The 14,886-nt window shown below is 41.0% G+C and overlaps 1 protein-coding gene across 6 annotated transcripts in view; it reads left to right on the top strand.

Moving 5' to 3' along the window:
- The window catches only part of PCSK5 (proprotein convertase subtilisin/kexin type 5), a 507,422-nt gene that overhangs the window by 219,360 nt on the left and 273,176 nt on the right, over positions 1 to 14,886 (top strand). For all 6 annotated transcript variants that reach the window (XM_060409352.1, XM_042243336.2, XM_042243335.2 and 3 more), the window contains one exon: positions 10,268 to 10,368. In XM_060409352.1, coding sequence (XP_060265335.1) covers positions 10,268 to 10,368 — 101 coding nt within the window. The remainder of the gene's footprint in view (positions 1 to 10,267; positions 10,369 to 14,886) is intronic.

Raw genomic sequence — 14,886 nt, 5'->3', positions numbered from 1 at the left:
TTGGTTCCCTTATCTGTAAAATGGAGGTAAAGCCAGTACCAATGTCATGTATGTTCATGAAGATAACAAGATACTGAGCACAAGATATTTGCACAGCCCCTACGGCAGCGAGCCACCTAGTAAGTGGCTGGTATCCTTGTTCCCTAAGTCAGTGTAGCTTTCTGCATCATGGGAGCTTAGGCCAGTTGTTTTTCCAGATGTTGTTAATGGAGGTGCTTCATTTTTCCAATCTGTAGAACCATGATCTGCTCCATCCACCCCATAAAGAAAGGCGCTTTGAAGGTGAACATGTTGACTGACAGTTTGAACATGAGTTGGCAGCAGCATCAGCCTTCTATGGTCCAGCTGCCCCTTTCCCTTCTAGATGTCAGAATGACAGATAATCCAGCTCTGCACTTGGGACCTGTTCTCCACCAGGCTTTGAACAAGCTGCCTATGGTCCCTCAGAGATGCCCGCATCCTGCTAGTGGCATCTGTGATTGAGTGTTACAGGAACAGTGTCTCCCTTTGTTCTGGGGCTCCCCTCCCCAGGCCGTCCATTTCCTTTTGTAATTTGTACCTTCTCAAGAAGAGCACAGTTGTCATTCTTCATTCATAGAGCACCTTTGTGAGTTGAACTGAGGCAGACACTGAGGATCCAGGAGAGAGGAAAGGTCTCACTGCTTCTGGGAAAGCACTTTTGTTAAATAAATTTTACTTGTCTTTTTAATGGTGTTCAAGCAGGAAAACCTTGCCCTGAGTTTCAGAATGTAGCCCAGTCTCTATCCCGTTTTCCTGCCATCACTATCGATACCGTTGTGGACCTTAGTATTCCACTCATGCTTTAATAGATTGAGATCAGTGTTGGCCTTGAACCTTATTACAGCAAACAAACCATCCAAAGTATCAAGATTACTCTGATAAGAAGCTCCCCTATAAGCGAAATAGAAATCAGTGGAAATGACTGGCTATTATGAAATAATATGTTTTTCTTAATAACACCATATCCATTGTATTCCATGCTGGGCATGTAGTACTTTTATAATTATATTGACATGTTGTAAATGTAACATTTTGCCCTTCTAATGTATACCTGGCGGTATGCTGTGCACATTCAATGTACCATCTCTTTGTATCCTCAAAACCCTATGCAGGAAATCAGATATTGTACCCATCTTACTGATGAGGAAAGTAAAGATTAAGAGAAACACAGCTAGTAAGTAGTAGAGTCTGAATTCCAACCAAATTTGGGTTGAACCCCCCAGCCCACCTTGTGACCAATGTGCTCTCCTGTCCAGTCCAAGGACGTTCAGCACGGGGCTGTATGAAAGAATGGCATTGTTCTTGCCTGTTTGAGGTTCTGTTCACAGTGATCAAAAAAATGAAAGTTTGTGGAATACATAAGCATCCATTGTTTTTCACTACTTGGCCCACTATTTTTTCTAATATGGAGAGTAATCTTAATTTTTAAATTTAGTACATTTACTTTCATTTATATTCTTGGCAACAGTATATTCAAGTTTTATACACTGTGAATACAATGAACAATTTGTTTCATAGTCCTTTATATCAGCATGGTCCAGTAGAACTTTCTGCTATAATGGAAAGGTTCTCCATTTGTGCTGCCAAACTGGTAGTCACTAGACATATGTAGTTATTGTGAAATGTGGCCAGTCCAATGAAGGAACTTTAATTTTAATTTGTTAAGTTTTAACTGATTTAAAATTAAATATCCACATGGGACTAGTGGTAATTACATCAAGCAGCATATTTTTATTTTTATGGCTCACTAATTTTGAATTTCATGCCTTTGACCTCTTCTTAACTGCCTCAATCAGTCCTCTTGCAGAACACCTAAGCCCTTTGCCAGTCTGAGTTGCTAATTCCTATGGCCTGGCATTGAGCTCCCCAAAGTTACTATGCCTTTTGTGTGATTTCAAACCAGAACCCTCACCCTCTCATGTGAGACATGACATCTGGCAGGAATACTGTTTCCCCAGAAAGCACTTCTTTTGTGCCTCTTCTCAAATTTTTCTTCAGGAGGACTGTTCCTCCTCACCATCGCTTGAAGGAATGGTGCGACCCTCCCCTACACTCTACTCTTTTATCCTGTTCAATTTTCTTTCCAGTGTCCTTAGAGCTACTTAATGTGATGTTACGCGTTTGCTTATTGACTATACATTTTCCATACCAGACTGGAAACCACTTGAGGTTGAAGACTTTATTTTGTACCTTCCCAGAACCTGAGCTCCATAAATGTTCGGGCATAACTGACTCTCAGACATTGGAAAAGATAGAAGCATCACAGGGGGTTCATATTGTGACAGGAGACAGGTGGGTGTTCTCTCTCTTTCAGAGAATCTCCTTCTACTGGTAGAAAGGTTGGTGAAAGGCAAAGGGTATTTGACGATATATTTCACATAGGAAATTGCCTGCAGGAATCTTGCTACATAAAACTGTACATCCAACCATTCTTAGTGTCAAGGAGCGTTAAAGGTCCTGTCTTTATATAACCCTTCACTACCTCCTGAATTTCTCCCAAGTTCTTTGTTAGAGATAAAGCTTTCCTCTTCCCCCAGTCATTCCATCATTAAATTATCTGCTTCTTTTGGAACTAGTTCAGCCTTTTACCTTTTTTTTTTCTCCAGTAATTTGTCTCAGTGTTTGGAATATGCAGGCCATTGTATTCCTCCTCAGAGGAGTTTTGTGAGCCAAGATTTAGAGAATGTATCCTCTGCTCAGCCCTCTTCTGATGTCATTTTATTCATTTGTGTTCATGTCAAACTTGCTGCCTGGGGTATCTCAGGGTTGGCCTGAAAGACCAATTCCACGTGGAAGAATTATCTTATTGCTTTTAATATTCCTAAGCAACTACACATTTCCTTTTTGCAGAAAGTACCCTCTCTCACTACCCAATTCATTATTCAGAAGCAGTCATTACTATCATCTTTCTGTTTCTCCTTTTGATTTGGGAAATGTCATGATTTTTCATGAGCCAAAGCTAGCAAATCCAGATGTGTTTAGTTTGTATGGATATTTGATCCATGTTCTCTCAAGAATGTTACATAGAAGGAGGGGAAAATTTACTCCTGAAAAGTTCTAATGTTGATTGTGGCCTGAGGGAGAATGGAGATGCCCACCTGCTGACAGGGAAGGAGCCCAGGGGTGGTTCCCCTGAGATTGCCAGTGATAGTCTGAAACTGCCACATTTGCTCTGATCGGTGACTACACTCCATAGCTCAACTTTTTATTTTGCTGCCATTTCAGGATTTAATACTTCACCCCTTACTAGCTCTTTAGTGACTGCATGTCCTTGGGCTCATGAGTCTTTCTGAACCTCCATTTCCTTAGTTAATAAATAGTGTATTTCCCTTGTAGAATTCTTGAGGGATCAAAGGTAATTTTACATACACCGATGTGTGCATACACCTACACGCCTGTTGTTCACTGCCCTCTCTCTCTCTGCACTTGCTGCACTTGCTGTGTTAGTCACTTTCAAAGCAGGGCATTTAGTGTTAGCAGTGCATCTAGTAAGAGGAAGGGTTCTGCTGTAGCCCCGGAACTGTGTATACACACATACACACATAATTTTTGTAGGCTGCTTATAAGTTTATATGAGTCTTATTTAGAAACCGATAAAAAAAATAACCTTGAAGTCTCTCCTAACAAGTGGGAGAGTTTAAAATATAGAAGAAAATGAGCGTAAAGTAGCTTGACACTAGTAGCCAAGTGTCACTACTGGCCAATTCAACATAGCCAATACTGCACCTTTGCTCTGTACTCAGCACTGAGCTGAACATTATAGAGATCCAAAAAATAAAAATAAAAAAGATATAAGATGGCATCCTTCTTTAGTAATAGCAATCTCACATATATAAGCAAAGCCTTACGTTTGCACTCTACAGTTACAGATTCTCATTGCAGCATGGGAGTGGAATTTTGTGTGGCCTTGTCAGTCATGAGTGAATTCTACACCAGTCTTTGTGACTTCAGTGAACACAGAAAGCTTTTAGCTGGTCTTCAGTTCCTTTTTATTTTGCTGGCTTAATAAGTCAGCATCTCCTCTTTTATTCATTAGCATATTTAAGATTTTGTTTCTGTCGTCGAAGCACATGTCTAATCTAAATCCAAATCAACACCAGAAATAAATTCAACCTAACAGAATCCTTTCATGTTTTAAAAATATCTCTTCAGCTATTCTTTTAACAGATATGAGACAATATGGCACCTTCAAAATAAAACAGATCACAGGGTCTCAGGGAGATAGAAACTCTTAACTGTAGGGTTGCTATAAAGAATTGTCATTTATGGCCAGACTCAATCTGAACTGAGATTCCCTGGAGAATTACATCAACAAGCTAGAATAAAAGATCCAATCAGCCCAAGTAATGAAATGTGAAATATTAGGAAATAAGAGCTTAGGATGAGAAAAAGGGATGGTTCTTCTCAGAGGGAGCCTGACTCGACCTGAACAATACCCACCCCTTTTCACCAGATCAGGACGACATCCCTAACTTTGCAGACTCCAAAAGCCATCTGCTACCCATCCTGGGACAGGCTGAAAATCTAATTTGCTGATCAAGACAGCTTTGATCTGGCATGGGGCCCGGTGTCATCTCCTGTTTCCTTCACTCTGATGGACAGAAATGATATTTTCTTGAGCAATATGAGAAGTTCTGTGGAGAAAAATCCTGTTTCTGATTTGGGTAGTGAATTTAGGGAATTTGGAGCATGCAAGATGCGCCAGCGGGACCAAAACCAAATCTGAGACACTCTCTGAAATGGAATCGAAACTTAAAGTGCTTTGTTGTTCTGTTTTCACATATCACATCTCTGAACTCCCAGCCCCGTGATGTGGGCTGACCCTTGAATGCAGCTCCTCCTTTAAATTACACTGTCAGAACTTGTATGCTCTGCATTGTGATTAATGGGGTTACCCCATGTGGTTCCAGTTTGGGGAACATCGTTTTTCTTCAAGATTGCTTCTTGGTGGTCTTTGCCTTTTCCTTCTAAAGATGGACATAAAAATATCCTGATACTGTGGCTTCTCCTAATGACGAAAACCCTTCCTTAGATCTTTTTGGTAATTTACACCTAAATATCTCCACCACTGACAGTAACTTCCTCTTGAAATGACCCAGCTGGAATTTTCACTTAAAGCAGGATGAGAAGGGAGTGAGGATGTTTTTGTTTCTTTTTTCTTCATTCCTTTTAACCTCCCTTCTTTCCATCACCTTCCTGTTCTAATCCCTTAACACTGCTACTCACTGCTCAAGTTTCATTTAGTGAAACTGATTGGGAGAAAAATATAAAAGCACAACAATGATGTTGTCGAATTCTACAAACCTATATTAATAGCATTTAACAGTAAATTGGTGTTTATATATAAAGGTACTGGGTAGCCTTTCATTTACGTACATATCATGTGTGTCTATGCCTGCTGACTCTATTTGGATGGGGCATATGGCAAATCCAACATTATAAAATTTTTATTGTTCACGTTTGAGATTGGCTGGAGGTGATTATTTTTTAGATTCAAAAACACTACATACACACACTTGGAGTGTTTATTCTGGATTTGTTTCTGTGCATTGAAAGCGGTGCATTCTGATGCAGCTGAAGAATAAGCAAAGTGAGCCAAGTGGGAAAACATCATGAAAAATCTTGAATTCAGGCACAAGTCATTGAAAAAAAATAGAACTTGGCAAAGGAATGTGGCCATGAGGGTGAGGTAAAATGAGAAGAATGCAGGCAAGGCCATCTCTCAACAGCAGTGTATCTAGAGACCTGGAAAAAGGCTGCGTCTGGTGTTTATGCATTGACTTAGGGACCAGGCCTTTGGAAAATAAGGCTGCAGATTCACCCATATATTCGAATGAAATAGAAATCACTTGTTGATAGTCCATCAGTCCCACTTCTGGGTATATATCCAAAAGAATTGAAAACAGGATCTGGAAGAGACATTTACAAACCCATGTTTATTGCAGCATTATTCACAATAAGCAAGAGCTGGAAGCAACACATCCATTCATCTGTCATTTGCCCATTGACAGATAAATCAATATAGAAAATATACTATATAACACAGTGGAGTAATACAGTGGAATATTATGCAGCCTAAAAAGAAGGAAATCCTGCCATTGTCTACAATACGGATGAGCCTTGAGGACATTATTCTAAGTGAAATAAGCCAGTCACACACACTCACACAAAAAATGCTGGGTAATTCCACTGACATGAGGTACCTAGAGCAGTGACAGGCATAGAAGCAGACAGTAGAGTGGTGGTTGCCAGGGAGAGGGGGTGGGGAGTTGTTTAATGGGTAGAAGTTCAGTCCTGCAAGATGAAAATATCACAGGGCTCTAGAATCGCACAACAGTGTGCATGTAATTAGCAATACTGTACTATACATTGTTAAAGACTATTAAAATGGTAAATCTGTGGTTTTTTTTTACCCACACCCCCCACAAAAAGAAATACCTTTTTAAAGTCAACAACTGAAAATCTCAGAAGTCGCTTTTTTAATTTTTAAAAATTTTATTATTGGTGTATCATAGCTTTAAGGGCTTCCAGGTGGTTCAGTGGTAAAGAATCCTCTTGACGATGCAGGAGACGTGGGTTTGATCCCTGGGTTAGTAAGATCCCCTGGAAAAGAAAATGGCAACCCGTTCCAGGACTCTTTCCTAGAAAATCTCATAGACAGAGGAGCCTGAAGGGCTGTAGTCCATGGGATCTCAAGTAAGTCAGATGTAACTTGGAACTAAACAAATAACAATATCGTTGCTTTATAATGTTGGGTTGGTTTTTGCTGTACAGCAAAATGAATCAGCTGTAAGTTACATATAACTCCTCCCTCTTCAGCCTCCCTCCCACCCTACCCCCAAACCACCCTCCTAGGTCATCACAGCACTGGGCTGAGCTTCCTGTGCTATGCTGCAGCTTTCCACTAGCTGTCTGTTTTACATGTTCGTGTATATATTTTAATGCTTCTCTCCCAGTTCATCCCACCCTCCTCTCCCCACATCATGTCCCAGTATCCCTTCTCTACATCACATCTCTTTTCTTGCTCTGCAAACAGGTTCATCTGTACCATGTTGCTAGATTTCATGTCTATACTTTCAGTTCAGTCGCTCAGTCGTGTCTGACTCTTTGTGACCCCGTGGACTGCAGCACACCAAGCTTCCCTGTCCATCACCAACTCCTGGAGCTTGCTCAAACTCATGTCCATCGAGTCAGTGATGCCATCCAACCATCTCATCCTTTGTCGTCCCCTTCTCCTCCTGCCTTCAATCTTTCCCAGCATCAGGGTCTTTTTAAACAAGTCAGTTCTTTGCAACAGGTAGCCAAAGTATTGGAGTTTCAGCTTCAGCATCTGCCCTTCCAATGAGTATTCAGGATTGATTTCCTTTAGGACTGACTGGTTGTATCACCTTGCAGTCCAAGAGACTCTCAAGAGTCTTCTCCACACCACAGTTCAAAAGCATCAATTCTTCAGTGCTCAGCTTTCTTTATAGTCCAACTCTCATGTCCATATATTAGGCATTATGCAAATGTATACAGTATTTTTAATGTGTATGCATTTTTATTTTTAATGTGTATGTATTTTTTTTTCTCTTTTTGACTTACTTTACTGTGTATGACACTTTTTAGGTCCGTCCACATCACTGCAAATGACCCAATTTCATTCATTTTTGTGACTGAGTAATATTCCATTGCATACATATACCACATCTTTACCCATTCACCTGTCAATGAACATTTAGGTTCTTCTGTGTCCCGGCTATTGTAAACAGCTCTGCAGTGAACATTGGTGTACATGTGTCTCTTTGAATTGTGACTTTCTCAGGGTAAATGCCAAGTAGTGGAATTGCTGACTCATATGGTAGTTCTAGTTTTAGATTTTTAAGGAACCTTCATACTGTCCTCATAGTAGCAGCATCAATTTACCTTCCCACCAACAGTGCAAGAGGGTTTCTTAATGGAGAAACAGGTAGGGCTCTCTTTACCCAGCTGTCTCTTGAACATCTACAATGTGGAGGCTCCATGGATGGCTGGCTAATCAAATCTGTGAATCTAGAAACAACTCTCCCTGCTTGCCAAACACACTGTTGGGCTCTTGCCCAGCAATCAGTTAGTCCAAAGAAGAGTACAAGACTCTTCTTTCCTCTACTGCCACCATATCTATGTGGTTATCTATATTTTTGTTCTTTCTCCTACTTCTTTTGTATCAGCACCTCTCTAGGATGGCTAAGCTGGTAACATTGTGTGCATGCATAAGTCACTTCAGTCATGTCCAACTCTGCAACTCTATGGACTGTAGCCCTCCAGGATTCTCTGTCCATGGAATTCTCCAGGCAAGAATACTGGAGTGGATTGCCATTTCCTCCTCCAGGGTATCTTCCCGACTCAGGGATTGAAGCTGTGTCTCTTAAGTCTCCTGCATTGGCAGGCGGGTTCTTTACCACTATTGCCACCTTGGAAGCCCAAGCTGGTAATATTAGAGGTGTCAAAAGGCATTAGGAGCAGACAGTGAGCACTGATGGTGTCGTGTGAAATGAAATCACCAAGATGTCCATCTTGTTTTATAACTGATAATTAAAGAGTCCCTTCAGACATCCTCACACGACACCAGGGAAACTTTTAGGGGAGGATTCATGTCTAAGGAGTTACGCATTAGTTTCTTTTGGTGATGATCAAGTTTCTTTCCAAGTCAGCTTATCTGCATACTTCTCTTGAAGGATGCACCGTAGAAAAACAGGGCTTTGTTTTTGCCACCTCTGTCTCCCTGTACCTTTCTGCTGATCTTTCACCTGTTTTCCTTTCTTCTTAATTTTTCTTATAATTTTATTTGTTTACCTATGGCTGTGCTGGGTCTTCATTCCGTGCGGGTTTTTCTCTAGCTGCAGCAAGTAGGGCTATCTCTGGTTTCAGTGCCCAGGCTTCTCATTATGTTGGCTTCTCTTGTTGGGGAGCACAGGCTCTAAGGTGCATGGGCTTCAGTAGTTGTGACAGAAGGACTCAGTAGTTGCGGCTCCTGGGCTGTAGAGCACAGGCTTAGCTACTCTGCACCATGTGGAATCTTCCCAGATCGGGGATGGAACCCATGTCTGCTGCATTGGCAGGCACATTCTTTACCACTGAGCCACCAGGTATGTCCTCACTTCAGTTTTCTTATCTGTAAAAGATGGGCGATGTACTTATCTTGATGCCTGAGAAAGCTTTACCAATGTCTTTCAATAGCTGCGATGTGAGTCCTAGTAAGTTCATCTCATAAACCTTATACCTTCCCAACAGGAGGGCTGATAGTCCCAAGGGGGGAGTGCAAAAATGGATTCTTATCAGGGAGGAAGGATTTTTAAATCTTAGCTGTTATAATGGTTTGCAAAATCTTTTACCCTTATGCTTCCTTTCGCTGGTTATGAAGAATCTGCATTTTAATTTTCTTCCTTCAGGAAATGATCATGAAACACAGGTTGAGAAACCCTGCCCTTACTGATGGGCATGTTATTCAACCACAGCTAAAGTGAACTGGTTTCAATCCAAGAGGAGACAATGATCTGATTCTTACATTTTGGTTTTCAAAAAAATGGAAAATGGCTAATCTCCTATAGTTTTCAAGCATGTACTTAGGGCTGTTAATTTCACATCAATTGCAGTGGCTTCAACCTTGTTTTTAGTGTTTGTGTTAAATGTGTCAGGATTTAAATCTTGGTTCATCCAAGTCACATTTCTGTGTATCCTAGAAATGAGTCTTTAAGCAAACATTCCTTCTAAAACAGAACAAATCTTTTGCTTGCACCTGCAGCTTTTCCAAGGTGATAGTTCCAGGAGGGCAGGAACAAGACCCTGTACTTTTATTCCTTACGCTGATCATGTTTAACTCAGTGTCTGGTGATTGGCTCAACATGTTTGATTATTTAAAATGTTGAGGTAATAAAAGTACATTGATGTTAGCTAAAGCTGGGACCAGAGTGAGGCAAGTGAGGTGGCTAGGTGTAGATTTTAAGGATAAACTTGCACAATCTGTGTGTTTCAGGCCAAAGGCTCACCTTAGTCTTGACCTCAGTTGTAACACAAGTGGAATCCAATTTCCAGACCCTTCCCTTTGCAAAGTTGATTTACACAGGCAATTCTCTGGAAGTGATACGGTCATAGGAGCACAGGAACCAGGAATTTAAAACAACTATTTCAACACCCCTCCATTCCAGTTTTATGAGTAAATTTCTTTCTACTTGCATGTGACTCACATTGACTCCAGAGTCCTAAATTTTCCACTTCTGTCTTCTAGATCACTACGGATCTGAGGCAGCGTTGCACGGACAACCACACAGGGACATCAGCCTCAGCCCCCATGGCTGCAGGCATCATCGCATTGGCCCTGGAAGCCAAGTAAGCCTTTACCTCCATTTGTCTCCACTGGTGACAGCCCCTCAGCTCAAGGGCACTTTATCCCTTTGTTAGTATATAATCCCTAGCACAACCCAGAATATAATCTTCACAATTCCACCTTTAAAACTTCAAAGAATAGGGCTTAACAAATGGTTCCCCTATATTAAGGGAAAAGGCAACTTTTGGGGTTATCTTCTTAAAAAATCAAACAGTGTAATTGCTTTATTCTGGAGTCATAGTGTAAGCTTGCCAGTTGGCTGCAACACTCTTCTTGCCTTGTTGAGGTTTTTATTCTAGTCTGGGAATGTTCTGTGAGTCTCAGAACGCTTAGGTCTGCCTACTTCTGGGCCCTTTCCCTGCAGGTCAGCAATGCAGCTCAGATTCCATGACAATAGAATCATCACAGACTCACTCTGGGGAATAACATATGTCAAGGGTCATATGATGGGAGCCCAGGAAGAAAGGCAACCCACTTACCATAAAGCTCTGTTTAATGTAGTCAAATCTGGTGTTTCAAAGATCCCTTTGAAAGTCCCCCTCAGGTTATTTTAGGTTCTTGGATTAGATTTGTATGGTGGTAGTTTTTGTCTCTTCTTTCTCTAAGCACCAATAGTTCAGTTTGTTTTAACTATTTGAAAACCCAGTAGAGATCGACACTTTCTTATCCTCAATTTCAAAAGCCAAAACGCCCCCAAAACTGACAGTAGTTTTTGCAAATCTAACACCAAAACTCATTTGATGGCAAAGCTTGCCCTAAACTAATTTGAGGCTGCTTACAGTTTTTCTTTATTGTGAAAATTCATACATTTCCCTGCAGAAACGTTAATGTATTTGATTATGAGGTGCTGTCTTGGACCTCACTGGAACTAAGGATACCGTACCTGAAAAATCTTGACTTCCAATCACATCTGGTCCAAGAATTTTGTAGAAGGGATTGTGGACCTGCACACTGAGGCCATCGTACAAGAGGGTCATGACAAAAAAGAACTGAAATAATGACGCTAAGTGTTTTTCCAAAAATAGCTCTGCACCACTGCCCTAGGGAGGACTGGAAAGATTCTTTCATCTAAATCTGCTGTAGAACAATAGCAGGTGACAGGAAAAGAATAGAAGAATCATGACGAGACTTGGGCATTAATAACAGTACAGTTTCATTCTCAGTACACAGATGGCTTCCCAACATTTACAGCTGATTCTTTGTAAGGCAGAACAGCCTCTGTAAGGCAGTTGGGCCTCAGTGTAATGTGGATTCAGTCAATTGCTAAGTCATGTGTAATTCCTTGGACTGAGACAGGCGGAAGAACACAGACTCTAGCACATTTGAGCTGTTGTGACAAAATACCATAAGCTGAGTAGCTTATGAACAACACTTATTTCTCACAGCTCGAGAGGCTGAAACATCCAAGATCAAGGAGCCAGCAGATTCAGTGTCTGGCATGGACCCACTTCCTATTTGGCCTTACATGGTAGAAGGGGAGGGCAAGGGAGATCTCTGAAATCTCTTATAAGAGCACTGGTCCCATTCAAGAGGGCTCCAACCTTGTCACCTGATCACCTCCCAAAGGCCCCACCTCCTAATCCTATCACATTGGGTGTTAGGTGTCAACATATGGATTTTGAGGGGACACAGCTATTCAGACCACAGCAGGTACCCTATCTTTAGGTGGCCTCCTGCCCCTTAGCATTGACATTGAATGTTTGGATTTTTTGGACAGTGTTAACTAAGTTAAATCATCTCGACGTATTATATCTTTTAAAGTGTTTAAAGTTTAGCAAGGAACTGGCACTTATCCTGTTCTCACTTTATAACCTTTCTCTGGACTGTTGTGACAGCAGATTAAGTGTCTGCGTTTCTAATTTGGTGACTAAATTGGATTTTAAAGAATATATCATCTTCATTCTGAAATTCTGGGTTGTTTCTCTGGAATATTTTTCTGTCCACAAAATACTGAAAGAAAATCAGGAATTCTTCCTGCATCCCTCTGTTCCCCCTATACCCCACCAAAAAGAGATAAATAATCTCAAATGTAGCAACCAAGTACTATAACCGTGGAAATAGAACCACATGCTACTTAGTTACTTGAAATATTACTATAACTCTAATATTTTCAGCAATAATTCCTTTAACCACTATTCAAGCTCAAATGAAAAATCCTTAATTTTATGCTTCAAACAACACACTCAGTTGGATAAGGTTGCTTTGGGTCCAGGGAACACACTGGAAAGCTGCCTCTTTTCTTTTCCTTTGCATTTTGAGCAAATTTTGAGTATTTTTTTAAGATTGATTTTTGCCAAAACTGTGATGGGTGGAAGTAAGTTTGTAAAAACATAGCTTAGGTAGAAAATCCACTATATTTTAAGCTTTTTAACGGTCTAGTCCAGTGATTTGTCCACAGTATATAGTAAATAACCTGATCATATGAGAAAGAATAAATCTTTCCATACATCTCCATCAGTTTGTTCTACAGGCCAATCTCTGCTTGTAAGTGAAGCTGAATGTTAGGGAAAAGAGAGCTGAGTACCTAAAGAGTGGGTCAAATATGGATAAACTAGCTCCAATAAGCAATAGGCCTCCCACAGGAGAAAAAGGATCTAAAACTAAGAAATTGTAGTGAGGAACTCAAGTAACGTACCATGGTTGCAGTTGTTCAAAAGCTAAGTTTAACCCTGGTAAGTGTACGTCACCCAACCACTCAGCCTGTACCACTAGTACTTCTTAGCAACACTTCAACACTGGTAATATTTTGAGATTCAGCCTTTACTATCACATGTTGAAGAGCCTGATAGTAGTTCCCCCTTATCCATGTTCCAAGTTAAAGGCATGTAGATGCCTTTAACTACAGATAGTACCAAGTCCTATAGTACTATGTTTTTTCCGTGAGTACAGATCTGTAACAAAGTTTAATTTATAAGTTAGGCACAGTAAGAAGCGAATAACAATAACTGAAAATAGAGTAATTATAATAAAACACTGTACTAACAGTTATATGAATGTGGTCTCTTTCAAAGTATCTTATAGAACCGTAGAACTGTACTTACTTTTCTTGGGATGATGTGAGATGATGAGATGCCTCCATGTTGAGAGGAAGTGAAGTGAATGGCACAGGCATACTGTTGCCCTTCTGATGGTGCATAAGAAGGAGGGTCATCTTTGAGTGATCTGGATCATCACCCCATGGTTGGGGATCCCAGGTGGGACGGGGATCCATACAGCTGGACTGTATGAAAGTTCATCACACTACTCAGCATGGTGTGCAATTTAAACTTATGAATTGTTTCTGGAATTTTCCACTTAATATTTTTGGACCAGGCTTGATGGGTCATTGAAACCACAGAAAGAGAAAACAAGGATTGGGGTGGGGAGATGGACCACTATACTCCCTTATAAAAGGAGGGAAGAGAGAGACCGCAGAGCTGGGCAGAATTCTGCCCCAGAACTCTGGCCAATGCTTCAGATACACACCCCCTGCTCAGGTCTGATGAGTCCCTGGATGAGGTCGAGTGTTCTAGTGAAAAACTGCAGGCATAGACTGCCAGTCCCCATTCAGCTGCATGTCTTAGCTCTTCCTGTCTGACGAGGAGAAATGCGTCATTTCTCCCAGTGTCACTAGTTCCAGTGGTATTTACTTGGGGAGAACTCTCACCTCCCAGCTTCCCTACAACCTGCTTCCTTTACGTCCGCAAGTGCTTGCCTGCATCAGTAGGACTGTGGCTCTTACTCTGGATGCTACTCCAACCATTGACCCCTTTGCCTTCTGAGTCTTCTTGTTGCCCTAAGGTTGGAGCTTTTCTGAAAAATCTTGGGAAACTAAGGGAAGAGAAAATAAATATAAGACATAGAGACAAATAAGTTAAAAGTGTTCTGATCTCTTATCAGAATGCAAAAAAGTTTGATCATTAACTCTGCTGTAATAGGACTTGTAGGCCATCCTTATCCTATAGGGTTTGTAAGAACATGTGTTGCAACAGTCTCCACTGTAACACACCCCTGGACCCTGCGGTAAAAGTGTACCACTCCCCAGACTGGAAGGATTCTTCAGTTCCTCCACAAAGCTGTCTCCCTTCCTTTTTGGCCCTGAGTCTGAGCCTCTTTAAGCTCTACAGCCACCTCTGACAGTCTGATCATAACTTTACCTCTCTAATTACTAGGCAACTTCCTCCTGTTCCCAAGGATGCTCCCTGGCTGAAAGAAGCTCTAAATATTTTCCCTTCTAAAAATAATGACCAATTTCAGAATAAGAGAAAACACTAGTATCTTAAAAGAAAGGAGAGGAAACGGTTTCTGTGTTGGGGTACCCTCATCACACATGTATTGATTCAGAGATTTATAGCATTTCTCTAATTTGGATTTTGTGGATTTGGAAGTAGTTTTCTTGGTGGTTTTTTTTTTTTTCGAGTGAATCAATTCAGTTCAGTCGCTCAGTCATGTCCGACTTTTTGCGACCCCATGAATCGCAGCATGCCAGGCCTCCCTGTCCATCACCAACTCCCGGGAGTTCACTCAGACTCATGTCCATC

Source organism: Ovis aries, chromosome 2 (assembly GCF_016772045.2).
Source record: "Ovis aries strain OAR_USU_Benz2616 breed Rambouillet chromosome 2, ARS-UI_Ramb_v3.0, whole genome shotgun sequence".
Lineage (NCBI taxonomy): Eukaryota > Metazoa > Chordata > Mammalia > Artiodactyla > Bovidae > Ovis > Ovis aries.
The sequence above is the reverse complement of the archived record's forward strand: the minus strand, read 5'-3'. Positions and strand labels throughout refer to the sequence as shown.